The following is a 26404-nucleotide window of genomic DNA, read 5'->3' as shown; positions in this document are numbered from 1 at the left end:
AGAGATGGACGTCGACGCCGGGCGGCGCCTGAAGTGCTCAGTCCAGTAAAGAAAGGACCAGCGTGGCAGACAAGGGACCGCTCCGGGCACGCGGGCTCCAACCGCTGAGAGCGGCGTCGGCAGGGAAGGGGTTACAACGATAGAGACGACAGGAGGACCATGGGTGGCATGAGCCGCCCTAGCTGCCGTCCTCACGAACGCCTCCCGTCCCGGGCTAGCGCCGGGAGCCGAATGCGCAGGCGCGAGAGCCCGGCGTGGGGGCGGGGGGCACCTCCCTAGACACCCGGAAGTCTCCGCCTAACGGGCCGAGCCCGGGCCTCCTGTCCTGGAAGGGGGCGGGGCCCGAAGCCCCTCAGAGCGCGGCGCCATAGAGCGTGGACGGAGGACCCTTGTCCTAGACGCATCCGGAAGTGGCTCCCTGGGGCGCCCGCTTCGCACCATTTAGCTGGGGGGGGGGGGGGTCGGCAGCTAGGGGTTGCCGGGCTCGCCTTCCTAGAGCGGCGAGGACGGGGTGGAGGCTGGAGGTGGGGTGGGAAGGGGAGGGGGGAGCGGCGCGGGCGGAAGCGGCCAGGAAGGTCACTTCCGGCCTGGGCGCCCGTCCCCCTGACCCCAGGGTCTGAGTCGCCGCTGCCGCCGCTGCCACCATCCGCGAGGGAGGAGAGAGGAGGAGGAGTGCGGCGCGGCGGCCCCGGGACCGAGGAGGTGAGGGGAGGGCGCGGGGGCGGGGGGCATGCGCCGGGGGCCGGGTGGGCGCGCGCCTCAGGGCGCCGGGCTGCGGCCGGGGGGGCGGGCGGGGAGGCGGGAGGCGAGCGCGACTGGGCGGGCGAGTGCGCGTGCGCGCCGCTGGGGGGGCGTGAGTGGGCGCGCGGCCGGTGACGCGGGGCGGGGCGGGGGCACCGGGAGGGGCTGCGGGGAACGCGCTTGGGGAGTGCGCGTGCGCCGCTCCCAGGAGCGCGCCCGAGGCGGGAGCGCGCGCCGGGCCGGAGGCTCGGGCGAACGCGTCCTCCCTGGCTTCCCTGGCCGGTCGTGGCCGGAAGCGGTGGCGACTCCCGGGGGAAGTTGAGGCCCCGGTGGGGGAGGAGGCCGCGCGGGCCCAGCCTGCCTGACCGGAAACGGCGGCCCCGGGGGGCCCGTCGTGGCCCCGGGCCTGCCCCCATTCCTTCCCCCTTTCAAAGGAACTCGGTCCCGCTGTCGTCCCGGGCGGGCTGCGTGCGGCCTTTGATCCGGCCGATAATTACGGGCTTTCCGGCCGGCGGGAGGCTCATTCATTCGCCCCTGCGCGGGCGGCGGGCAGGAAGCGCGTGCGCCAGAGGGGAAGTGATGGGCCAAGGTCAGGCACCGCGTGGCCCGCGGGGCAGGGCAAGGACGGTGGCCAGGCCCGATGGCCATCCCGAGGCCTCCCGGGCGCCGAACCGCGCCCCTGAACCCCAGCTCCCAGTCTCCGCCGTAAAGGGGGACACCCCAGTTCGTGGAAATGAGTGCCCTTCGGTCCCGCGGGGTCGGGCAAGCTTGGGATGGCGTGATCAGTCGGAAAAGTGAACCACAGCGAGTGTGGACAGAGGCTGTTACAGAGCTGTTACCAATGCTTGGCACCAAGGACAGGGAGATGAACAAGGTCCCTGAGGGAGCGGGTAGAGACCTGGACAGAGGTCCGTGCCCCTCTCCCCTCTCCACCCCCGTCCTCATCCAGGGGGCCGAGGGAGCCAGGGAAGACACCCCACCCAGCCCAATCCAGAGGGGCAGTCAGCGTTTTAGGAAAGGACTGACTTGGTTTGGGTTTTCCGTGTGGTTCCTGGTGCCCGGCCCTGCGTTGGGCAATGCTGAGGATCCAGCTAGGAGCTGGGTCTGGCCTCGCTTCTGGGGAAGCACAGTTGCTGTTGATCCTGGCTTATCTCCTAAGACTGTAAGCCTCTTTGGCTAAATGCAGCTGGCATTCACCTACCTGTCTCTGCTGTAGTCTCCTTTGTCCTCCTGCCTCAGCCACAGAGAACATTGAGATCAGATTCCTTCTAATGTTATCTCTTGTATTAGCCCTTTTCCTCCTGGAAGTCATCCAGGTCTGACCACCACCCAGAAGAGCTAGAGAACAGGGAGGGCTTAGCACCATGCTGGGCCCAGGAGCAGCACTGTAGTGTGTTAGCCCGGGGCTCTGGGGTCAGACTGACTTGCTTTCAAGTCCTAATTTCACCGTTCATCACCTTTGTGACCTTGCGGCACAAGTAATTTCTCAGTTTCTACTTGAGTGAAACAGGGATAATAATAATAGTATTGATCTTGGCAGGAAGATTCTTAACGCTTTCCTCTTAGAGCCAAAGCAAATCTCATAAAAGTGGGTGTAAAGCATGTGGACAGGCCTCTGGGGCCAGGCATTCCTAGGCCAGGCTCTGGCTCCGTCTCTTCCAGCCCTGTGACCTTGGACATGCCACTTCCCCTTTCCCAGGCTCAGTTTCCTCCTCAGTCCCTTAAGATGGAGAGCACAGTCGACCGTTCGCTGGATAAGCCTGGTCCATCAAAGCTGCTGCCCAGGCCCCGCCCTGTGCTGGGCCCTTGGACACAGCGGTGGTCCTGGTGCAGTGCTCTGCGGTGGGGTGGGAGAGGAGGGTCACTCGGCTGGGCAGCACTTCCTGTCCTGGAGCAGCTCAGAGCCCTGGCGGGGAGGCACGTGCATGGAAGCCCAAGGCTCGGGAATTTGCCAGGATGGCCCTGGGAGCTAGAGGAACCCAGAGGGAGGGCATTCTGGTCAGGGAAGGATGTCTGGGGAGATGGCGTGTTCCGAGTCTTGAAAGACAGAGGAATTGGCCAAGAGGACTCTGGGACTCCGGGGAGGAGGATGGTGAGTTCTGGGCAGGCAGAGGTAATCTTGCTCCATGGCCTCCAGCGACTGCCTGGCTGCCCTGTGCTCTTTGGTGGTCACTCCTGGGCACACAGATCTCTGGGCACCTGTGCTCAGATGAGGCCCATAGCCCCCTAACCCTGGCTGGCTGTCCCACAGTGCTGCTTGAGGTCTCCTGCCTGCCGAGGCACGTGCCGGGCACTGCCCCCAGGGACTCAGCTCTGGCCCTGGCCTCCTGGTGGAGACAGACTGCAGATCTGACGACACTCTGGCTGAGCCCTAGGCAGGCGGCTGGCCCTGTGCCCGGTACTCAGTGTCCTGAGCCCTCGGAGGCCCTGGGATGGGGTGGTCACCCCACTCTGGGGGGGACTGAGTCCCAGGCGCCACGGCAGCACCGGAGCATGGGTCTGTGTGAATCCAGAGCCTGGCCCTTTCCCATGATGCCACCGCCTGCGTCAGCTTCTTTTGGCCAGGCTTGGGGCCTGGGGGAGACAAAGGCTGTTCTGAAGGAGGTCTCTTAGGTGTCATTAGTTGGTTTGGGGACTCGGGGATCCCCTTCCGGTGGGGCAGCTATCGTGAAGATTCGTACAGGCGGGGCCGCTGGCTCAGGGGATTCTGAGACCCAGCCCCTCATTTCAGGTGTGCCTTTCACAGGTGGTGAGGACACGGGCAGTGTGTGCTGAGATGCAGGTGTCAGGAGGTCTCACTAACCTATGAGGCAGGTAGGGGAGTTCTGTTGTCACGCTAGTAGGGTCAGCAGCCCTGTCGTAGGAGCAGAGAGAGCCGTTGCCTCACCCCACTGTACAGCCAGCCAGCAGAGCTTGGGGTGAGGGGCTGGCGGGGAGGGCCCTGGGCTGCTCCTGGGCCTGCCTTGGCGGGCTTTCCCTGGCTCCGTCTGCCTGGTCTCTGGGCTCTCTCATGCCGAATGAGGAGTCCCGTGTGGGCAGCCTGGTAATGAATGTTTCTGGGGACCTAAAGACGCATCAGACGTGGCCCCAGCCTTGAGGCTCAGGGTCAGGCCGGCCAGAAAGTTGTGGCCCCGTGGGGCTCTGTGTGCAGGGTCTGCTGGGAGGTCGCAGTCCTCCAGGGCTGCGTGGGGGACACGCAGGGGTGAGTAAGCCGGGGAGATCCTCCCAGGGACATAGGCTGCATCTGTACTCGTGGAAATAAGGGGAGCAGGTGCCCCTGTCCTCGGTGGAAGGGGAAGAAGTGCCTTGGAGTCTGGCCCACTGGTTTCACCTTGGCCCTTCTGCCCTGTGGCTCTGTGGCGTTGGGTCAGCCAGTGAACTTGTCTGAACTGGGCTTTAGACTCCTGGTTCACACTTACTAGGCAGTACCGGGCACCTGGCTCCTTGTGGAGCGCGTCATCTCGTCTGATCTTGACGCCAAGCCCACGAAGAGGAGACACGGGGTGAAGCAGCTGCCCTAGGCGGTGGGTGGTGAGGCCGATCCCAACCCCGGCAGCCTGCCCTCCTGCCCGGAGAGGACGGCCTCTCGTCTCTTGGTGGTGGTGGGGGATCAAGATTATGTACCTGCTGCACCCTGTGCGCGGTCTGCAGTGTGTAGCCTGTGCTTGATGAGTGCGAGCTGGCCATTTTTTTTGAAAAAATTAATTATTTATTTTTGGCTGCATTGGGTCTTTGTTGCTGCGCGCGGGCCTTCTCTAGTTGCGGTGAGCGGAGGTTACTCTTCGTTGTGGTGCGCGGGCTTCTCATTGTGGTGGCTTCTCTTGTTGCAGAGCACAGGCTCTAGGCACACGGGCTTCAGTAGTTGTGCCACGTGGGCTCAATAGTTGTGGCTCACGGGCTCTAGAGTGCAGGCTCAGTAGTTATCGCGCACAGGCTTAGTTGCTCCGCGGCATGTGGGATCTTCCCGGACCAGGGCTTGAACCTGTGTCCCCTGCACTGGCAGGCAGATTCTTAACCACCGCACCACCAGGGAAGTCCTGCGAATTGGTCTTATTTGATAAGAGGGGACAGTTGAGCTGAGGGAAGGGAGAAGTCTGGGAAGGATTTCTGGAGGAGGTGCTGTTTTTGCTGGGCTCTGGTAGCAGATCTACAGGGGGAAGGCGGGTGGGCAAGGTGGAAGGAAGCACCGTGCAGATCGCACAGATTGCCAGGTTGGGAGAGTCCATGCTCACCTGGAGGATGGGGAGTCTGGCCCGTTGGCCTGATTGAGGGGTGACAGAACATGAGATGCCCCATAGGTGCAGTTCTGGTTTTTGTTTTTTGTTTTTTGCTTTTGTCCTGAAGAGTATTTTGTTTGTTTAAACAATTTTTAGTTGCTCACCAACATTTAAGAATCAGGAGTGGTCACAAATGTTTCGGAAGCTCTAGAAGCACTAGGTGGTGGCCGGTGGCTGGGACGGGGCAGAGGCTGCAGTGCTCCCCTCTACTCCTGGGTGGGCCTGCGGCCGTAACAGTAGGTCAGGGTTCTAGGAGTTCCAGAAACTTCTGTCTCTCGTGGAGCAGATGGGGAGTGGTGACTGGGGCTGTGCATGTCTACCCTGAGCTCACTCTTTTCTGAGCCAGCCCGGCCCTGCTGGGCCCCTGGGAAGGGCTTCAAAGGACCTGAGAGAGGCCAGGTGTGGGAAATAAAGCAGTGTAATAGACTTAGCAGGAGGCAGCCTAATTGAAGGAAAGGGGGGAGGAAGTAGAGAGACAGAAGGAAACTGGAGGGGGAGCCTCAGGACCTCGCTCAACCCTGTGTGTCTAAGCATGCTGGAATCCTTGTAGGGAAGAGTGGTCTGCCCAGCTGGCCCCAGACCAGACAGAAAACATCTAAATGGTCAATCCATGGAGGAAACATGGACAGTTGCCACCCAAAAAGGGGTGCAAGATCCTGATGGCATCACAGAGACATTTCCCCCAACATTCAAACCACAGGTCTGACGTGGGGAGGGCTCCCGGATCACCTTGGGGGTCCGGGGGGCCCAGACAGATGCAGAGGAGGGAACAGACTGGGTCTTCAGGCCTGGAGTGAGGGGTGAAGAAGCCTACAGAACAGGGAAGTGAGGAAGGAGCTGGATGGGAGATGTAGGGGTGTGCCTGCAGCCCTGGGGGTACTGGGGGGCACCTACCATCCAGGGAGGGCTGAAGAGGGGCTGAGGGTCCGAGGCGGCCCTGTTGAGTCGGTGGTCTGAGAGCTCCAGCCCACTCACCTGCAGGGAGCTGGCGTGCACAGGAGCGGATGCTGGAGATGAGGAGGGCCATCCCAAACAGTGGTGGGTGGTGGCAGCCTTGGAGGGAAGTAGGCCCTGCGCTGGGATGTCGGCGGGGCTTGTTGGGCTAGGGATTTGACATTTGAGCAGACCCTTGAAAGGTGAGAAGGGGCCAGGCAGGTGGAGGACTGGGCCAGGCTCTCTGGCGGGAAAGAGGAGGCCTGGGCGGGAGGTGGGAGTGAGGGGCTGGAGGAGGAAGTGAGTTTGCAAGGGTGACTGGGGCCGATGGGGCCCTGCAGGACCTGCAGAGGAGTCTGGATTTTGGACTGAGTGCAGCAGACACATGTTGGAGGTGGTTCAGGCAGGGGAGTGATGTGAACTGAGCTACCTGAAAAAAAAAAAAGTAACAGTTTCATTGTGATGTAATTCCCATGTTGTACAGTTCACTTACTTAAAGTATACAGTTAACGTATTCACAGGGATGTGCAACCATCACCACGCTGATTTTAGGACTTTCTCATCATCCCCTAAAAGGCTGTGTACCCACTCGTGTCCCCCGGCCCGGAGCCTCTGAGAACCCCTGGTCTGTGTTCTGACTGGATTTGCCTGTCCTGGACTTTTCACATGAGTGGAATCACACACCACGTGGTCTGTGTCTGCCGAGGTCCATCTGTGACGCAGCACTGGTCAGTGCTTCCTTTTCCTGGCTGAGTAATACTCAAGCTACAGATGGACCACGTTTGTGCGTCCATTCACCCGGTGATGGGGGTTTGGGTTGTCTCCACTTTTTGGCTGTTGTGATTTATGCTTCTGTGAACACGTGTGTATAAATTTGGGGGCGGACATGTTTTCATTTCTCTTGGGTACGTGGCCAGAAGTGGAGTTGCTGGATTATACTGTAATTCTGTGTTTAACCTTTTGAGGAGCTGCTAATCTCTTTTCCACAGTGGCTGCACCATTTCACAGTCTCAGCAGCAATGCACGAGGGTTCCAACTTCTCCACACCCTCTCCAACACTTGTGTTTTCTGTTTTTATTATGTCCGTCCCAGTGGGTGTACAGTGGGGTCCCTCTGTGGTTTTGATGAGCGTTTCCCTGAGGGCTGATGATGTTGAGCATCTTTTCATGTACTTAACAGCATGCTGTCTTTGGAGAAACCTCTCTTCTGATCCTTTGCCCGTTTTTAGTTGCTTATTTGAACTGAGTGCCTTGAAAAGATGAATTGGTCCGTGGTGTGGGGAATGGACTCTGGAGGGGTGTTTGGCAGGAGTGCGGGGGGTGGGGTGGGGGGGTGGGAGTTGGGAGTTGGGAGAGGAGGGTGGTGAGGATGGCAGGCAGGGGAGAGGGAGCGGGGAGGGAGCTCCGGGAAGGGAGGGAGCGTGTGTGCACACGATGGTGCTGCCTACTGCCCCCGGGGTCAAGGCTGAGAAGTAGCCACTGGATTTGGTGACCAGAAGGTTGTGGGAGTGGCGGTTGGAGGATGGCGGGGGAGGAGGTGGGGGTCACAGCTCAGCCCGACAGTGGAGGGAAAGCAGCTGGAAAGGAGAGAGAGGCACGCGGGGTGAGGGGACAAGTGAGTGGGCCCACGGGAGGGTCTGGGGCGGAGAGCGAGGACAGGGGGAGCAGGGAGCCGCCGGCAAGCAGAGCTGGGGGAGGAGGACGAGGTGAGATTGGCAGCAGAAGAAAGAGCTGGGTAATTGGTGGGCAGGCATCCAGAGGAGGTGGGCGGGATCTAATAACAACAATAATAACGATAATTTGTCTTACACTTAATAGCCAGCGCTAATTGAATCGCTCAAGGCCGCAGCAGCGGCGTGCCTTCGTCTCTGCAGAGCGGGGGTCCGAGCAGGGTGAGGCTGGGCCGGTACTGTTGAGCGTTTGGGGGGCCGGGGGAGAGTAGGACCCTCTGCTTTTGGCCTCCGGGGCTATCAGAGTCCACAGTCAGGCTGGCTGCGGGAATTGCCCCTTCTCCCCCAGAGAGCCGCCCGGGTCCTGAGAGCAGCTAGCTTAGGGGCTGCCTGAGGCCCTCAGCTCTGGCCGCTCCCCTCTGAGGTCCTGGGGCAGGACCCCAAGCCCCCCGGATCAGGACAAGAGGGCCCAACAGCTGCGTGAGTGGATGAGCGCATGAGTGACTGGCTGGACGGGGGAGGGAGGGACCTGGGTAGGATGGTTTAGTGAACGCCCTCGGCTCTTCACCAGGATTGCAGTTGGCCCCCCAGCACGCGCTTCCTGACCTCTCACTCAGCTCCAGGGGTACCTGCTGGTCCCTGTTGCACGGGGGCGGCAGCCGAGGCCCAGAGAGGCTGAGCCGCATGTGCAGGGTCACAGAGTGGAGTGGCCGAGGCACCAGGCTCCAGCCTCCGTGCCAGAAGCCAGGGCAGCACCGCCACCGGGGCCTTTTCCGTGGAGACAGAGGAGATGCCGGGGTGTTCTCACCTCGTGGCTGGTTTTCAGTCTCCCTGGTGGGTGGTGTAACCTCCCTCTGCTCAGGGCTGAAACCGAAATGCAGAGCGGACTGTCCCCGAGTCCCCAGGTGTGCCCTGCGCCAGGCACCCCTGACCAGCAGCGCCAGTGGGAGCCCCTGCCGAACCCCCAGAAGTCAGCGAGAGAAGCTCCCTCTTTCTAGGGCCTCGTAGTAGAGTTCTGCCTAGTCAGGGCTTCCTGCCGTGTCTGGAGTACCATGCAGACGCCTGGCTGGGCCTGCACGGCCCTGCTCTGGCCCCTCTGCCTCTAGTGCCTCATCTACTACCCCAGGGCAGGGCTGGCTCCGTCGTTTTCAGGGCCTGGCATGAAATGAAGAGGTGAGCCCCTTGGGCAAAAAGCAAGAAAAAAGCTTTTCCCTTTCTTCCGAGGTCTCTCAGCCTGTCAGGGTGTTTTTAACGTGGTATTTCGTGTCGCACTCCCCCAGGTACAGGGTTGCCCTCGGGCAGGCCTGGCTCCTGCCCGGGCCCCCGTAGGACCTCCTGTGCAAAACGCGGATCCCGAGATAAGATTAGCAGTAGTCTCAGGGCGGCGACCACAGAGTATTGACCCCCATGCGCTGGGCTCCCTCACCACTGGTGGCCCTGCTGTGGCCCCTGCAGGCACCCCACCTGCCCCTTCCCGCCCTCCATTCCACCATCCAGGACTCAGCCTCCCTCAGGCCCACCTATCCTGTCCCCGCCAGGCCTTTCCTGTGTGTCTGCTTGGCCTGGGACGCTTTCCCCTAAATCCTGGCATCCGTCATTCCTTCGCATCTGGGTCGGCAAACTCTCCTTAATGAGCCAGAGAGTAAACGTTTGAGGGCTTACAGACCAAGAGGCCATGTTGAGGGTATATGTTGACACCTACATACCAGTTAACTTGTGACCATTTAAACCCCGTGAGAACCGTTCTTGGTTGGAGGGCAGCTCCCAGGAGGGTCATTGTGTACAGACCCTCCCTTACGTTATCCTGTCTTGGCTCCAGTCTGGCCCATGGAGGGGCCTTTGGCAGTCTGTAGGGGGTGTAGGATTTTCCTCTGCCCTCCTAGGGCTTCCGGCTGGACTGACTAAGGCGGATTAACAGGAGAAAAGCATACGAATTTTATTTCCGTGAGCTTGGGAGCCCTCAGGAGAAAATCGCCGGAGTGCTCCTTATACACCAGGGTGAGCAGGTGCCATGGTGGGGAGTAACCGCGGGACCCGGGGGGATGCAGGAAGGAAGGTCATTTTAGCAGGTCTCTCTCGGGATGTTTCTTCTTCCTGGAGCCGGGAGGGCACTTTCACGTGCCCCCTGCTTTCAGGGGAGAAGGTGCGTTCAGAGCGTCCTTGTTGCACCTGCTGTTTTCCGACTGCCCTGAATTCGGGGTCATCAGTGTGGTAAAGCAGCCTATCAAGGTGGAAGTTCTGCATCTCACGTCCTGGTTCAAGAGTAGCCCCTTCCCCTCCATGCCCAGCCTCACTTTCCTGCTGGCTCTTCCCACCATGGAAATCGGGGTGTTGGTTCCCTCACTGCCTTGTTCTGGGCAGCGTGGCTCCCGGTGCTCAGTAAGCACCTCTGGGTGCAGGGAAATCTCTGGTGCAGGGCTGGCCGCTGTCACCTCCCTGTCCTCCGTCCCTTCCCCCAGAGCCTGTGGGTTCCCTGGAAGGAGGATGGAGGCCAGCCCAGGCCTTGTCGCTGCAGGAAGCTGGCCTGAGGTGGACGCTCGAGGCCGGGAAGTCCCTGCTTTATTGACTTATATGTGATTGTTCCAGTGGCAGCACATGATAACCGCCTGGCAAACGAGTTTCAACCCAGAAGCCACAGAGGAGCGGCCTCTGTCCGTCCCACCTCCTCAGCCCCCGAGCCCTTGGCCTCTCTTCCTTTTCTTTCTCTTGTGTGTTTCTGTTGTTGCTGGGGTTTGAATAAGAGGGCCCCGTACGAATTCTTAGCTCTTTTTACTTTTTAATTGAGATATAAGTCACATGTTGCAAAGTTCGCCCTCGTAAAGTGTACAGTTTAGTGGTTTTTTAATATAGTCACAGAGTTGTGCAACCATCACCACTGTTTCCAGAACATTTTCATCGCTCCAAAAACCCCGTGCCAGTGCGCGATCCCTCCCCATCCCACCCCCAGGCTGGCAGCCGCTTATCTCGGCCTGGACGGTTCACATCCCGGAGCCGCGCTCTGAGTGGCCTTGTGTGCTGGCGGCTTCCCGGGGTGTTGGAGTTGTCACCCCGTGTTGGCTGTCACGCACAGCACTGCTGTGAATAACACTTAGGAGTGGGGTCCTGGGGTCACACAGTGACTTCGTCATTATCAGGACGTGCCAGGCTCTCTTCGCAGCGGCTGCCCCACTGGCACACCCGCCCGCCATGCAGTTTTCACGTTTACCTGTGATCTGAGGGCCCGCACAGTTCTCTCTCCCCAACACCCCGATTTCCCTGTTGTGATACATAGGCCTTGTCACCAGAAAGAAGCCAACCTTTAGTCTTTTCCCCTCGTTACACAAGTAATTATCCATTAATGTAAAAAAAATTGAGAAGGTGAAGGTAAAGGAGAAGAAAATGTTAAGATGGCTCTTCCTGTTATTGGCGGGGCGGCGGGGGCGGGGCGGCCACTTTACAGCGTTGTTTCAGAGGCTGTGAGATGTCCGTAGACCCGCTTCCCATGGTCTGTGATCTTATTACACTTTCTCCCACCACGGGGCTGGCGGGTTCTTTCCAGTTCTTACCCTGTTCTAAATCTTGCTGTGGCAGACCCTGCAGGAAGCATTTTCCGAGGTTTGGGTTTTCCCCACAGATTAGTTTATGAAGTGGGCTTCCCCGGGCAGGGGCCGTGAGCTCTGCAGCGGCATCACCTGACTGGGCCCTCGTCACCCGGATTGTGCATGTCGTACCCGTCTCTCGGCCCGCTAGGGGCTGGGGCCCGATGGGCCCGAGGGCCGGTCTGTCCTTCCGGTATGGGTCTCACCACTTCCTGCAGTGGGTCCTAGAAGGGGGGTGGTCGTGGGGGTCGGATTTGGGGTGCACTGCGTTCCGTCCCTCGAACCTCTGCTCTGTTAGTTGGCCTGTCACCCACCCGTTGGCAGCACATGTCTGTGCCTGGCGCTGTCGTGGGGCCCCCGGAGGGTGTCGGCAGGGCCCTGGAGGCCGGGTACATCCCCTGCCCCGTGACCTGCAGCGAGGCCGTGGGCCCGGGAGGGAGGCAGGGCAGCGTCCTCCTTTGTCCCCCGGCTGCCAGGGTCCTGGGAGTCGTCTCAGCCCTGAGTCCTGCACCACCAGCGCTGAGTAACTCCTGGCTGCTGTCCAGGTGCTCCCTGCTGTTGCTGCAGGGGACCCAGGATCGGGCCCCGCTGCGTCCCAGATACAGTGACGGGAAGCTGCCTTGGTTTTGTCATCAACCCTGCCGTGGCCTCCAACCAGAGCTTGTCCGCCTCACCACCGGCCTCACCTCTCGCCACTGGCTCCATTCCCGTGAGCTGCCTGGTTCAGGCTCCCACCTTCTCGTCAGATTTCGGCAATTCTTGCGTGCTTGGGGGTGGTGTCTCCCTCTTCGTGTCCCGACGGTCTGCTCACTGCCGGGTCCAGGGGGTGCTTGGGCAGCTCCGCCCAGAGGTGGCCCAGGCCCCGACAGGCCTCTTTGAGGGGTGTCTCCCTCCCTGGCCTCCTGGCTTGTCTTGCCCTTGGATTGCGCCCCTGCTCTTAAGAGTCCTTGTGACCATTTGTTGAGCGTCAGGATGGCGGAGCGGGTGAGCCACGCGGTCTGTGTCCCTCCTCTGCTCCTGGGCGCTTCCACCTCTGTGCCCTGACCCGGGGTGTGGGGGTGGTGGTCACGTGGGGCACTTGGGCGCAGGTTAACGTAGGGCTGTGTCTGACTGTGGGACCTGGGCCCGCCTTCTCTCCTGGCCCGCGAGCTCTGCGGCAGGCCTGGCCTCTCCGGTTACTGCCCGTCTCCTGGTCTCAGGACTCCGTGAGTGAGCGCTCGGGAGAGCCAGGCCCAGACCCTGAGCGGCAGCTCCACTGGTTCTGGGCACAGACTTGGAGCCGGGACAGTCTGCCTTCACGTCCCGGCTCTGCCGCCCCTGCCTCGGAATCCTCACGGCTGGGGGTGACGGTCGCATCTGCCCAGAGGGTTGCATCAACCACTGAGAACAGTACCTGGGGGCTTGTGAGCGACTTGCTCGGCACAGCCGCGTGTGTTTATTACTTAACTAAACAGGCCGGTTAAACAGGCCAGTTCTCTGAGCTTCTGGCAGATGTCAGCAGAGGTTACTGAGGGGCGGGCCATGGAACGGGCTCCTTTCCGTGCCTGGATGGTGGTGAGCCCCTTGTTACTGGGGGATTCAAGAGAAATGGGTCAGGCTTGTTGTGCCAGGGTGTGTGATGCTTGGGGCTGGATGGCTCCGTTCCCAGATGCCAGTTCCCCCAACTGGAGTGGGGGACAGAAGGACTGTGTGGGGAGAGGTTCTCTGAGCTGTGTGCATGCAGACAGACGGGCCTTGGTTTGCACCTGAAGGGGCCTGAACACGAGAGGAGGAACCGAGGCGCCGCCCCGGGTCCCAGTCGGTGTGCCCCTTCTTGTCAGAAGGCCTGCCTGCCTGCCAGCGTCCTGCTGGACAGGGATGTCACACCAAGGAGCAGGGCCCAGAGGGGACCAGAATGCCGTGGCCCCAGTACCAGGCTCCGCTGCCGGGGCTGGGTGCCTGCCCACACCTCCCCGCCCTGCACACTGAGTCCAAGATGCCGGCAGACCCCTGCCGGCTCCACACCTCTGCGCAGCCTGGAGCCCAGGCCTGGCAGCTCCTGCCCTGCCTGCCCTGCCCACCCTGCAGGGGCCAGAGAGGGAAGGGGAGGAATGCTGAGCTGTGCGCCCCGAGGGCCAGGCTCTGCTGTGGCATTGCCCCGGGCAGCGGCGGGGAGTGGAAGTGTGGGCTCTGGAGGCAGGCCACACAGTATGTGAGGGACGTGCACGCCAGTGTCCACAGCAGCCGTGCTCACTTTAGCCAAAGGGGAAACACGCAGGCTCTGTCTGTCACCCAAAGAACAGAGAAACAAACAACACGTGGTCTGTCCCTGCAGGGGAGCATTACTCAGCCGTGAACACGAAGGAAATTTTGACACGCTGCTCCGTGGGTGAGCCTTGAGAGCGTGCCACTCAGCGAGAGAAGCCAGACGCCAGAGGCCACGTGCTGTGTGATGCCATTCATAAGAAACGTCCAGGGTTAGGGCGAGTGGTGGCCAGGGGCTGGGACCAGAGCGGCCGGCGCTCCTCCCGTGCAGGTCCCCGGAGGGTCCATCGTCGCTGTGTCCAGGCCTGGTGTGGAGTTTTGCTTGGCTGGCCCACGTCTGGAAGCAGACCTCAGACTGTGAGCTGCTCAGACGCTCAGTGCCCGCGTCACCTGTCTCCCTGTCACACACTGTCACGTCTCAGTGGGGTTTGCCTCATCCTGGTCCAGGGAGAGGCCTTAGGACGGGCCTGGCAGGGGAGCCCTTCTGGCCTTGATTGGTGGGATGGGCCCTGGCCTGGAGTGGATTTAGGGTTCCCTTGCTTGGGGTGAGAGCCCCGTCTGTACTTGTCTCGCGTAGACTTCACGACCCATGTGTCGGGCTGTCCTCCATCTTCCTGGTGAGGAAACCGAGTGGGGGGGTGGAGGGGGTCTCTTGCCCTGGCCCCAGCTGGTCAGCGGTGGAGCTGGGATGCTAGCCCCGGCCAGGTGGCCGCAGCCGGAGCACTTCCTCCTCACCCAGGTTGCGTGTGGCCTCGGGCTGGACCCCTGTCCAGTGGGGGAGCAGAGGGCCATCTCTCCCTTGGCCCTTAAGTCCCCGCCGCCACTCACCTCCTGTCTGCTGGGCCTGAGCTGGGCGCTTGGAGCCCACATAGCACCTGTCCCCCCACCCCGGGGCCCTCTGTCCAGTCTGGCGTCCTGTAAACTCTGTCCTCTGTCTCGTCCCCTTCTAACAGGGACCCAGACATGGAGCTGCGGGAAGAGGCGTGGTCTCCGGGGCCGTTGGATTCTGAGGACCAGCAGATGGCCAGCCATGAGAACCCAGGTGAGGCGGCCTTGAGGAGTTCTTCCCAGCTGGTCCCTCACCCTTCCCTGGACCCTCGCTTCCTTTGTCTCCCCTTCCCCTCCCGTGGCTCGGGGCTCACCATCCTTCCTCTGGGGGCTCAGCCAGGCTGCCTCCCGGGCCTGTGTGGAGTCTGCGAGTTCCCTCCCAGCTGGGAGCCCCTGGGGGCTGCCCCCTCCCCTCGCTGGGTGCTCGGCACCGTTTCTAGGTGGCCCCTTGGACCTCCTGGGCGGGATGCTCTTTAGACCAGAGTGGCAGGCCCACATACCGGTGGGCCAGGACGTGGAGAGCTGGGGACAGACTGTGATGTGTGGGGAGCGGCAGGCTCACAGAGCAGGGCCAGTGACCATCCTGAGGGACAGCTGGGTGTCTGGGTTTTTATGGGGCTTGTATCTTTCTGGGGTTTTATCTGTCACTCTTTAAATATTGGCCACATGTTTTGTTTGACAAAGCGTTATTTGGGTTGAATAAAACTCATCTTGGAGCCCTCGGGGACTAGGCTTTGCTTGCTGAGACCCCACCTGGCCCCGCTGGCCCCTTCACGGCCTCACCCCTTGCCCTCTGGTGAAGATGTGCTCCCCGTTTCCTGGGGTTTTCATGCAGGGCACCTGAGAAATAAAGTATGAGCTCTTTTTCATGCTGCTTTTGATGCGTCTTCGTGCGGGCATCCCGTCCTCGTGCGTTTTGGACGGGGTCAGCCAGCATTTCTTGCTGTGAGGGGGCAGAGGGGAGGTGTTTTCAGCATTGTAGGCCTTGTGCCCCTGCAGCGTGGAAGTGAATGGGCGCGACCACCTTATTTATAGAACAGGCTCTGAGGTCGTGATCCCGGTGCCAGCGTGTCATAGTCGTCCAAGAGAGGTTACGAGGGCCTGGGCGGGCTGGGGATAGATTGCATAAAGCACTCGAGCCCCTTCACCTGATCTAGTTCTAAGATCCACTGAGGGGGTGAGGGAAGCTCCTTGGGCTGGCTCTGGGCAGCCGTGGTTACACAGGAGGAAACAGATTTCAGGGCACATGGCACGTGGGGCGCAGACCCTCCACCACCCAGCAGGAGGGTGCACGGCCCATCCTTCCCCATTTCATGCTGCCGGGCCTGCCCCTTCCTCCTTTCCCTGTCTTTTAGCCTTTTTAAAATTAATTTTACAGTCTGTTTCATGCTGGAAATTGCAAACATCGATAGTGTGGTGATTGCACTTCCCACTGCCTAGCCTTAGCGGTGAGCAGTACTTTGCGGTCTTTTCCCTGGTTGTGCCTGCTTTTTCTTCTGGAGAATTTTAAAGAAAATCCCAGATATTGTATCATTTCACCTACAGATTCTCCAGCAATAACAAACGCTCATCTCACCTGACGAAGCGTTGCCCAGTGTGTGAAGGTGTCCCCAGCTGTCTCCAAAATGCATGTTTGCCTTGAAGTAAGGTGGTTTTAATTTTACACTCCGTCCACTAACTCATTCTCTTGAGGAAACCTCTACAAAGCACAAGTGGGTTCTCATATCCCCTTTGTCCGGCCTGCTGTCCCTGACCCAACCCCGCACTGGAGTCTGTTGCAAGTCTGCTCCGGCCCCTCCCTGCGTGGTACCCCCAACCGCGTGACACCCCTTCGCTCAGCTTGTAAGCCGTGTGGCCCGGATGCCTTCAAGCTGCCGTGCGTCCCCTGGTTCTGGGCCTGCCCTGTTGGGTCCTACCTCTGTGGCAGCCTCCCGTGATGGGACAGGGCCGGACCCCTGCACTGAGACCCCACCCCCACCCCCGGCTGATGCCTGGACGCAGGAGCAGGAGGCTTGGGCTGGCGGTAGCCCCTGTAAGCTGTTTCCCTGTTGGGTCGGGACGTGGGGTCCGTAAGCAGGGCTGTGAGCGCTTCCTGTGTGCCCCGAGCTTGAGGCCAGCCACCTCGGGCAGGCCCTCTCATGGAATCCTCACACCCTTCGAGCTCGGGGTGCTGATCAGAGGGTGCTGGGCAGAGAGAGGCCAGGCCACCGCCCAGGGTGAGGCAGCCGGGAGCCAGTGGAAGGGGCCTGGGGCCTGGACTGTCCGTAGGCTGCAGCCAGAGTCTGTTGCGCTGCCTCGCTGGCGCACTGACCCCGGCCCACCACCTGCAGGTGCGAGAGCTGTCCAGGCTCGGCCTGGGGCCTTAGCTACAGGGTGTTCAGAAAGAGAAGCCATCCAAAAATGAATAATAAAGAGACATCCCAATTCTGAGGCGGGAAAGAGTCTTCAGCTGGTGTGTTGGAAATCACCCACCAGGGACAGGGTCCCGGCCTCCCGCTCTCACGCCCGCCTCTCACATCTCAGTGCCCTCCAGAATGACCCCGCAGAGTTCACCGCAAATGCCACGTCTGAGCCGGATGACAGCAGACCCACGTAAAAACACAGCAACTGCCTGTGGGCAAAACCCATGTTCCCGGGTCACACTGGCAGCACACCTTAGGTGCAAAGCCCCAAAATACAGCTGGATGGGGACAAGCCAGCAGCCGGGGCAGTGTGGTGTTAGCAGGGGCAGGAGGGGAGGACGCCCCGGGTAGCCCTCGGGGGTTCACCGGAGGACTTGGGGCTGGTCACGCTGCGGCCAGCAACTGAAGCTGGAGGGGTTCTGTCCAGACCAGGAGCAGGGAGCGCGGGGCTGCTGGGGCCCATGGCTTCCTTTACCCAGGTAAAGTGCCCTGCCCGGGCAGGACCCACGCAGAGCAGAGCCCGTCAGGAGGGGGTTCAGGATCGAGTGGGACCCCTGTCATTGGCCACAAGGGAGAAGGGAAGGTCCAGATAAAGTCAGGGGTGGCCGCAGAGCAGGCAGCCCTGCACTCGGAAGAGGGAGCCCTGAGGAGCCAGAAACGCTGTCCAGACTGTAGCCTCCCAGAAGTTCAGGGAGACTGACCACAGAAATGAGCGAAACTGGAAAATGGTGAGTTCAGTCCTCTTGCTTCCACGCCCCAGGAAGCTATTAGAATAAAAAAGAAGAGGGGCAAATAGTATCTCCACAAACAGGGAGGGTGGTCAGAGATACACCTGCAGACAGGTCAGGATTGTTCAGAGTGGCCAGGAGATGACGGCCCCTGGAAGTGCAAGATCAGAACAGCTCAGCCCAGGGGGCAGAACTCAGCAGAGAACTGGAAACAGAGTCAAATTAATTTCAAAGTGAAGTAGGAGGAATTCGAGACTGAATAAAAATAACACATTGTTCCTTAAGAAAAATCGAAGGTGAAAAAGAGGGCCATTTTAAAATCAAAAAGAAATGAGTAAAGATTAAGGCAGAGTAAAAAAAAAAAAACAGGTACTGAAGTTAGGTAAAGAAAGCCCTTTGAAGAAGAAATCCAAAGGAATATAATGGTAAAAACTACGAGTCCAGAAAACATTCCTGAAATGTCAAAGTTAGGTATTGAAGGAGCAAATCACAGATCTGAGAATATCAACTCGGATGAACAAGACATATTCTATTCAAGTCACTGGGCTTTAAAGGAAGAAGCAAATCCTTTGGGGCATCTAGGCAAAAAGAGCAAATGACTTACAAGGCAAAGTAGATGGGATTGCTGTCAGACTTTGCCAGCAATGCTTTATGCCAGGAGAAAATGGAGTCATATTTATGATTCTCAGGGGAAGAAAAGGTAGAGCTAAGGATCATATTCAGGAAGACTGCCTTCCACGTTGGAAGGGCGCAGATGACCTCAGCCAGCAGGAGCTGAGGAAACAGGGTTGTCGTGGGGCCTTCCCGAGGAGTGTGCGGGCAAGTGAGCCTTGCGCAGCCGCCGTGGCCAGAGAGATGGGCGCTGAGCCGGGGCAGGCTCCACGAGGGCTCAGGCGGCGGAGGTCTGGCTGTGAAATCAGTGAGGGGAACAGGAATAGTTCACCTGATTTCTCAGGAATGGTACTTGGCAGTGGTGGGGGTGATTCTAACCATTCACGTTAGAATGCTTATCGTGAAGCTGTGTGATGTGGGTTCAGCAAATAAGCAATTATGGGCTAGTCAAGTCCTCTCCTCCCCTAGTGAGGAACAGAGATGCAGACGTCCTAGAAAAGACCGCATAAAAGCCTTTTGGCCTGAATTTGTATGGGAAGTATCAGAAGTCACAGGAATTTTATCTTAAAAAAAAAAAAAGTGAAGATCATTTCCACATTTTGGTTTTGAAATTGTTTCCCACGAAAAGAAACCAGAGTCCCTTGGAGAAACGGCCAGTTGCAGGTTTGGGGTGGGAAGTATGGATGAACCTGTAGCCCCTTGTTAGGCTGGATGGCAGAGAATCTGTCAAAGACCACCTGGGTCCCGTCCAGAGGACTCGGAGCTCACTTGAGGCTCCCACGCGCTGAAGATGGCAGGCAGTGCAGCCTACCGGATATATTTAAATCCGTGATCTCCTAATGCTGTTAAGAAAGGAAAGACTATGTGGTTACCTTGGAGGGTGGTAGGGAACCAGTTCGTAACCTGGAAAACTGGGCAGGTAAGGGGAAATGAGATTCATCCTGCCATAACCACATGAAATTTACCACTGGATACCAACCAACAGATGATGTAGAGTCTCTAAAAGCTATTCCAGCTCCTAAACGCAGGAGAAACCACAGGGCAGCCCCATTTTGCACCCCTCGACGAATCAGCAGACCTAAGCGTTGAGCGTCGGTGGCCCTTGATATCACAAAAAGAGAAACACGAGATATCGGGTGCCTTCAGTGAAAGAACAGGATTGCACCTTCAGAATGACTTCAGGGGCCGGCGGGGCTCGGTGAGCCAGCTGCTAACCGGCAGCAGATGCAGGGCACCAGGAGCATGCAGTCAGCAAGGGTCCAACGGGCCTTAGGGCTCCGCTTCTTAAAAGGAAAATCGTAAGGAAAAGCAAGAGATGGAGGAAGTCGTGTCTTACAGGAGACTTAAAGACATACTGAAGTAGGGCTTCCCTGGTGGCGCAGTGGTTGAGAGTCCGCCTGCGGATACAGGGGACGTGGGTTCATGCCCCGGTCCGGGAGGATCCCACATGCCGCAGAGTGGCTGGGCCCGTGAGCCATGGCCGCTGAGCCTGCGCGTCCGGAGCCTGTGCTCCGCGCAACGAGAGAGGCCGCGGCGGTGAGAGGCCCGCATACCGCAAAAAAAAAAAGACATACTGAAAAAGTAACGGACCGAACTGTAATGTCTGGGATGTTGCACTTGGGTGACAACCGTACAGAAATGCAAGGGAACGATTACCGCACAGGTCAGGATGGTGGTTATATTTGGGGTTGAGAGGGGGTGAGCTTGGGAAGGGCACGGAGGGACTCCCGGTGGGTGGCCAAGACCTATATCTTGACGGGGCATTTGTCTTTCTGCATTGATTGTGGTCAGCTCTGCATTCCGGGCTCTCTGCATGTCGTGTGTTTTAGGGGGAAAAGGTTAACATCCGGTAAAGCCGCAGGTCCTGCCCTTCTCCAGAAGGTCTGCTTGGGAGGATCCACCCTGGGGCGGGAAGCTGCGTGGGCGGCAGGACCCCGCCTGGGCCCAGAGCGCAGGAGCCGGAGCTGAGCCCTCCTTCAGCGAGAAGGACCCTGACAGTTGCTGTGGGATGACGGGACCTGGAGCCTGGGACACCCCTCCCCTTCCCTTCGGGAATGGCGATCACTCGTCATTTCTGTGCTTTTGATTGAGTGAGCCCTTTGTGCTGGTCGCTGTCCTCTCCGCTTTCCGGGAATTCTTGCATCCTTTTAAAGATGACGTTTGTGCGGCAGTGAAGTTGCCCCCATGAGGAAGGCGGCCCAGAGGGAAGCCACTGACTTCCAGCCTGACCTGGAGGGGTGCAGACTCAGACGCTGGTGTGCCTGAGAGCCGCCCGCTGCTTGGAGAGCGCCGGTCCCTGCACCCACTCGCAGGGGGGGCCAGGAATCCGAAGGTTGAGAGAGAACCCCAACTCCCGAAATGATTAGACCCTTTTCCATTTAACAGCTTAACACCTGCTTAAAAAGTAGTGAGTGGGGGAAACAGAACGCAGCAGCGGAGAGAAGAGTCACGTAGCCCAAGGCTACAGAGGAAGCCTGCACCCGCTGCACGCACCTCACTGCCCAGCCGGCTCCTCGGGCCTTCTCTCCCTGTTTCTGGACCTGGACGGGTGGTCGGCCCCTCGCCAACCGCCCCCCCCCCAACCCGCATCCAGGGCCCCGGATTGAGTTACAGGTGTTTCACAAGTTCAGATGGGCTGTGTTCAGTTCCTGTCATCATGATTGTAAATACTCTTCATCGCTGAGTCAGGCGGCATATTGTCAAACTTTCTTGACAACTTTGAAAACAAGACGTTTATTTCAATCAAAGGAGTGCAGAATACTTGCTATGGGTCAGGTGGTGCGGCTCATTTCCCGCAAAGAGCAAGTCTCCTTTCCAGCCCAGCCCAGTCCACCCCTGCTGCCCGGACACACTGCTCAGAGGCAGACAGCTCCCCAAGGTTCACTTTTTTATTCTTGAATATCTCCACATAATGTGCTTATGACTCTATTGCTTTTTCTTTCTTTTGGCTGTGCCTGGTGGCTTGCGGGATCTTGGTTCCCTAACCAGGGATCGAACTGGGGCCCGTGGCAGTGGACGCCTGGAGTCCTAACCACTGGATGGCCAGGGAATCCCCATGATGCCACTTCTTGATTTATGTTGACACCAAAGTGGGCCCTGTGTCATCTCTTGAAAAGCGGCCCCCACCCGGCCCAGACTTCCTACCTGGATTTTTTTTTTTTCCTGCTCCATATATGATTCTATATCCCATTACCCTTTCCAGTACAGGCGGTCTTGGGACCCAGACTACCCGTGCAGATACTGCTTTGCTGCTCCCAGGCCGTGTAGCCTTGGGCGGTGGTTCATCTTCCTGGTGCCTTGGTGTTCTCACCTGTAAAGACCCGAGTTCCATGGAGCCCACCTTACAAGACTTAAACGCATGGATGCTTATGAAGTGCATGGGACCACTGTCTCAGGACAGTTGGAGCACTTTGTTCCCGGCCAGGTGCTGGAACACAGGGATCGGGCCGCTGTCCTTGTGGGCTTGCAGGCTAGTGAGAGGGAGAGGGAAAACAATGTTTGGTAGGTTATAATAGGATTCACCTTTGAAAGACACCTTCGCGGTGCACCTAGGGGCGGGGCCAGGGGCGGGAGGGCGGGGCTGTGATCAGGGGGCGGGGCCGGAACCCAGGCACGAGTCCGGGCTCGAGCACGTGCCCCACCTCCATTCTGTAACTCAGGCCCAAGCCGGACAGGGAAGGCAAATGTCGCCAAGGGTGCACACAGAGCAGGCCAAGCGTGCACACACAACAGTCTCGGAGAGCTGGGCAGGCTGCGGGGAGGGGCAGGCTCTCGTCTCTCCCGGGAGGCCGGCCGCTCAGGCCAGGCGCGGCGTAATTGTGTTAGAGGCTTTGTTGGGCAGATGGCCCGTGGTGGTGTCCTCAGTTTGCAGACGCCAGGACCAAGGCCCCACGCTCCTGTATTGTTTGCACTGGGCATACAGTACCTACAAACCCAGGGACCAGGGTGAGGAAGTCTGTAATAGAGGCTGCAGTGTTTGGAGGTTGCACTCCCAGTTAATGGAGGGTCAGGACTTCCATGCGGCCTGTGATCCCATTAACCAGTCCGGTGACCCCTTGCTCTTCTCTCTTCTCCACCCGCAGCCAGGATTATCTTCCGAGAGCCCAGATGTGACACCATCATTTCCCGCTTGTACACCCACAGGGTGCTGCAAGCCCTTGTCCCTGGGCAAAGGTGGAAACCGCGCTGCGGCTGCCTTCCGGTCTGGCGGGGACGCACTCTGCTGGCCCCCAGCCTGGGGCCTGGGCTTCGGGAGGCATTCTTTACTAGGAGCCTTCCCTAGACCTCCATCCCGTACCCCCGTTGGTTTCTGTTGTTTCCTTTAGCAGACATTTCTGGCATCCCTACTAAGTCCCGGGCATTGTTCTAGATGCTGGGGAAACGGCCGTGAAGGAAGGAAGAGTCCTAAGGGATGGGTAATGAATGTTTAGTAAAATGCCGGGGCGTGTTCGATGCCCTGAGGACAGACACTAGGAGGGGTGAGGGGAAGGGGACCGATGGGAGGGACGTCTGACCAGGGCCAGGTCCGTGAGGAGGGCTCCGCACTGGCAGGGCCCAATTGCCCTCTGAGGGAGGTTCTGCCACCGCCCCCGTTACAGGGAAGCCTGGGAGGGCGCACAGGTGAGCGAGGTTCCCGGGGGCACGCAGAGCAGCAGGTGGAGGGGCCCCAGGCCGCCCTCGCACGTAGCCTCTCTGACTCCCTCCTCTCCCCTCTTGCCTTCCAGTGGACATCCTCATCATGGATGACGACGACGTCCCCAGCTGGCCCCCAACCAAGCTGTCCCCGCCCCAGTCGGCGCCCCCGGCTGGTCCCCCGCCCCGGCCGCGGCCGCCCGCCCCCTACATCTGCAACGAATGCGGCAAGAGCTTCAGCCACTGGTCCAAGCTGACGCGGCACCAGCGCACGCACACGGGCGAGCGGCCCAATGCCTGCAGCGACTGCGGCAAGACCTTCTCGCAGAGCTCGCACCTGGTGCAGCACCGGCGCATCCACACGGGCGAGAAGCCCTACGCCTGCTCCGAGTGCGGCAAGCGCTTCAGCTGGAGCTCCAACCTCATGCAGCACCAGCGCATCCACACGGGGGAGAAGCCCTACGCCTGCCCCGACTGCGGCCGCAGCTTCACGCAGAGCAAGAGCCTGGCCAAGCACCGGCGCTCGCACAGCGGCCTCAAGCCCTTCGTGTGCCCGCGCTGCGGCCGCGGCTTCAGCCAGCCCAAGAGCCTGGCGCGCCACCTGCGGCTGCACCCGGAGCTGTCGGGGCCTGGCGTGGCGGCCAAGGTGCTGGCGGCCAGCGTGCGCCGGGCCAAGGCACCCGAGGAGGCGGCGGCGGCGGACGGCGAGATCGCCATCCCGGTGGGCGACGGCGAGGGGATCATCGTGGTGGGCGCGCCGGGCGAGGGGGCCGCGGCGGCCGCAGCCATGGCGGGCACGGGGACCAAGGCGCCGGGACCCCGCTCGCGGCGCGCCCCGGCCCCCAAGCCGTACGTGTGCGTGGAGTGCGGGAAGGGCTTCGGGCACGGGGCCGGGCTCCTGGCCCACCAGCGCGCCCAGCACGGGGACGGGCTCGGGGCGGCGGGGGGAGAGGAGCCCGCGCACATCTGCGTGGAGTGCGGCGAGGGCTTCGTGCAGGGCGCGGCGCTGCGGAGACACAAGAAGGTCCACGCCGTGGGCGCGCCCTCCGTCTGCAGCCGCTGCGGACAGAGCTACTACCGGGCAGGCGGGGAGGACGACGACGACGACGAGGAGGAGGCGGCGGGCGGGCGGTGCAGCGAGTGCCGTGGCGGGGAGGGCCGGTAGGGGCGGGGGCCCGGGGGGGCAGGGCCCCTCGGGCTTGGCGGGGACGACGGCGCAGGACCCAGAGACCCGGGGAGAAACGGACAGAGGGCTGCCCCGGACCGGCGGCGCGCTCTACCCCCTCCCCTCCCGCGGCCTGTGCGGCCTGAGAGGTGCGGCGGGCCTGGGGCGGGACACTGGGGACGCTCACCGGGCCGCCTGGCCCCTCCCCGCGCCCGGCCCTCGGCCTGGCCCGACCCTTGTAGGTTCTCGGCCGAGCCCGAATCAAGACGTGTGAGAACTAGAGAGACCAAGATACGACAAAACCCACGAGCGAAAGACCATTTTCCCTCTTTCTCTTCCCCACCAACGGGGGGTGTTGAGAAGATGGCGAACATTGGGACCTTTCCACTCGGAGGGGCCCCAGAGAGGGAAGGGAAAGAGGGGTCCTTTTCCCTTTTAGAATTTTCTTTATAATCATATCCCCTTTCTGACCCCGCCTACCTATTATTTTCTCTCTTCTTCGCGGGTCCCATCCTCTTTCCTCGCCCTAGTCCTTCCTCCCCCTCCTGGATCTGGGGTAGCAGAGAAGTGCTGGAGCGGAACTAGCCCCTGTCCCAGGCGCACCCCGCAGAAAACGGGTTCCCGTCTCATCCCAGGCCTGGGCACGGTTGGAGGAGGGGTGCGGGGGGCAATAAATCGCACTATCCAATTGTCCCTGCTGTGCGTGTTTCTTGAGTTCGGGTAAACGGAGGGCTCCGCACCGGGCACTTGCTGCTGAGGGGGTACTGACCACGGGCCAGGCCCATGGAGAGGCTGCCGGCTCGGCCCGCACTCGCGCCCGGGTGCAGACTGGGCGGTTGTCCTGGAAGAGTGACCGGCCAGGTCACTGGCAGCGGGTTCTGGGCCCCAGCGGAGTGGCCGTCAAGTATCCAGGCTGGAGGATGGGCAGGCCTGTGAGGAACTGGGGCGGTTGTTCAGAGTAAGGCCCACCCACTGCTGCTTTTGAAAGGAATCTCACCGTCTGGAGGTGCAGGTGGGAGTTGCACAGGCCGTGCCTCACCTCACAGTGGAGGGCAGCCTCCCCCCACGCAGTAAATGAGCCCATGCTCCCGTCTGGGCGTCCTCCCCCAGCCCCTGCAGCCCCTTCCTGCATCCAGCTTCTTGGAAGACTTGGCCTGGACGTTGCACCTGTGTCCCCCTGCTCAGATCCCATCGGGGGAGCAGGGGACAGTCACGGGGTCACATGTCACTGCAGAGGAGGCTGGAAGTGTCCCTGGCCTGCCACTGCTTCCTAGCAACAAAACTATCCTAGAGGCGGGAGATGGACTCTGGTGGGTGGGTGGATACCTGCCTGCCCCCAGGGCCCCACTGGAGAAGCCAGCCAGGGGTCTGGCGGGAAGACAAGGGTGGGCAGTTGCTTTCTGGTGTTTCTTGTGTTCTAGGCGCTGTGCTACTTGCCAGATGGACCTGGTCCTGCAGCATCATCGCAGCAGTCCTGGGACGTTGAGGACTGCTAGCAGGTCAGTCCTCAGGGTGGGGCCCAATGATGCCAATTCCAGTGTCCTGGGACCCTCAGCTGGAGTCTTGGGGACCACGTCCCCGGGATCTTCAGGGGTTATTTCCAGCCTGGCCAAACGCCGTGGCTGGACTCAACGTTCCTTTTACCTCTGCAGAAAGAGAGAGGAGTTTACCAGCAGAAGGGGAGCTAAAGGAGGAAGGGGGGTTTCTACCTTGAGCCCTGAATCTCCCCCTGGTGCTTTGCTGCCCTTGAGCAGATACTGCCCCCACCCACCTCAGGGCCTCAGGTTCTCACCTGGTGAACCAGGGGCTCAAAACCAAGGTCACGGATGGCCATCTGGTGGGCAGAGACGTGACTCCCCAGGAGGATATATTAGAACATCTTGGGTGCGATCGTAGGTCAGAGAACCCTGTTCTCAAGTGGCCAGCGCCTCACTTGGAAGTTGGTTGAGGCCGTTCAGTTTGAGATCTCAGACCCCTCCAGAGGAGGGAGGGGTGACGCTGTTGTTTGTCCAGAGCGGGCTTGGGTAAACAAAGGCTGAGAACACATTGCCCGTTGCCCGCAGTCCCTTCCCTCTCATCCAGCGCTGCCCTTGGGCACTTCCGGAGGTGGGGGAGGGAGGGAGGGAGGAGTCGTGCCTGGTGGGTGGAAGGGACGTGCCCCGTCACTTGGGTTGAAGTAAGGGCTTGGGTTGAGTCATTCTCTCCCTACCCCTGGGGCAAGAAAGATTCTGGGCCAGTTTCCACGGTGCTGCATATAGGCTGTGTGACTCTGGGCAAGTGAGCTAGTCCCTCTCACCCTCGGCTTCCTCCTCTGTGCAGAGAAGATCTTGCCTGTCTCGACTGTCTCAAGGGATCCCTGGGAGTGTCTGTAAGTGCCTGGTCCTTGGTCACTGACAGCTAATTCCTGTCCCGGGAAGGCACCTAATGCAGGGGTGAGGAACCAGGGTTCAAGTCCCTGTTCTGCCAGCAGGTGCCGCTTACCCTCTCCAGGCCCTGTATGCACTCACCTCCTGAAGGACATCTTGGTTGCTTCCAAGTTTTGGCAGCTATACCTTTGGGTCTACGAAACAGCTGTCCTCCTACGAGGGAAACGAG

General features: G+C 60.1%; 1 protein-coding gene across 3 annotated transcripts; it reads left to right on the top strand.

The window, feature by feature from the left end:
* Positions 1–554: 554 nt before the first annotated feature.
* On the top strand, positions 555–24496 carry ZNF787 (zinc finger protein 787). Of its 3 annotated transcripts, none has more exons than XM_079907687.1 (4): positions 555–702; positions 11744–11950; positions 14396–14484; positions 22737–24496. In XM_079907687.1, exons 3-4 carry the CDS (start codon positions 14406–14408, stop codon positions 23807–23809), a joined length of 1152 nt encoding a protein of 383 aa, XP_079763813.1. In that variant the 5' UTR covers positions 555–702; positions 11744–11950; positions 14396–14405; the 3' UTR covers positions 23810–24496. The 3 variants fall into 3 exon arrangements, with proteins under 3 accessions (XP_079763813.1, XP_079763812.1, XP_079763814.1); XM_079907688.1 differs by lacking the exons at positions 555–702; positions 11744–11950 and adding exons at positions 7537–7565; positions 15816–15913; XM_079907686.1 differs by lacking the exon at positions 11744–11950.
* Positions 24497–26404: the final 1908 nt, after the last annotated feature.

Source organism: Stenella coeruleoalba (genome assembly GCF_951394435.1).
Source record: "Stenella coeruleoalba genome assembly, chromosome: 20".
Taxonomy (NCBI): Eukaryota; Metazoa; Chordata; class Mammalia; order Artiodactyla; family Delphinidae; genus Stenella; species Stenella coeruleoalba.
The sequence above is the reverse complement of the archived record's forward strand: the minus strand, read 5'-3'. Positions and strand labels throughout refer to the sequence as shown.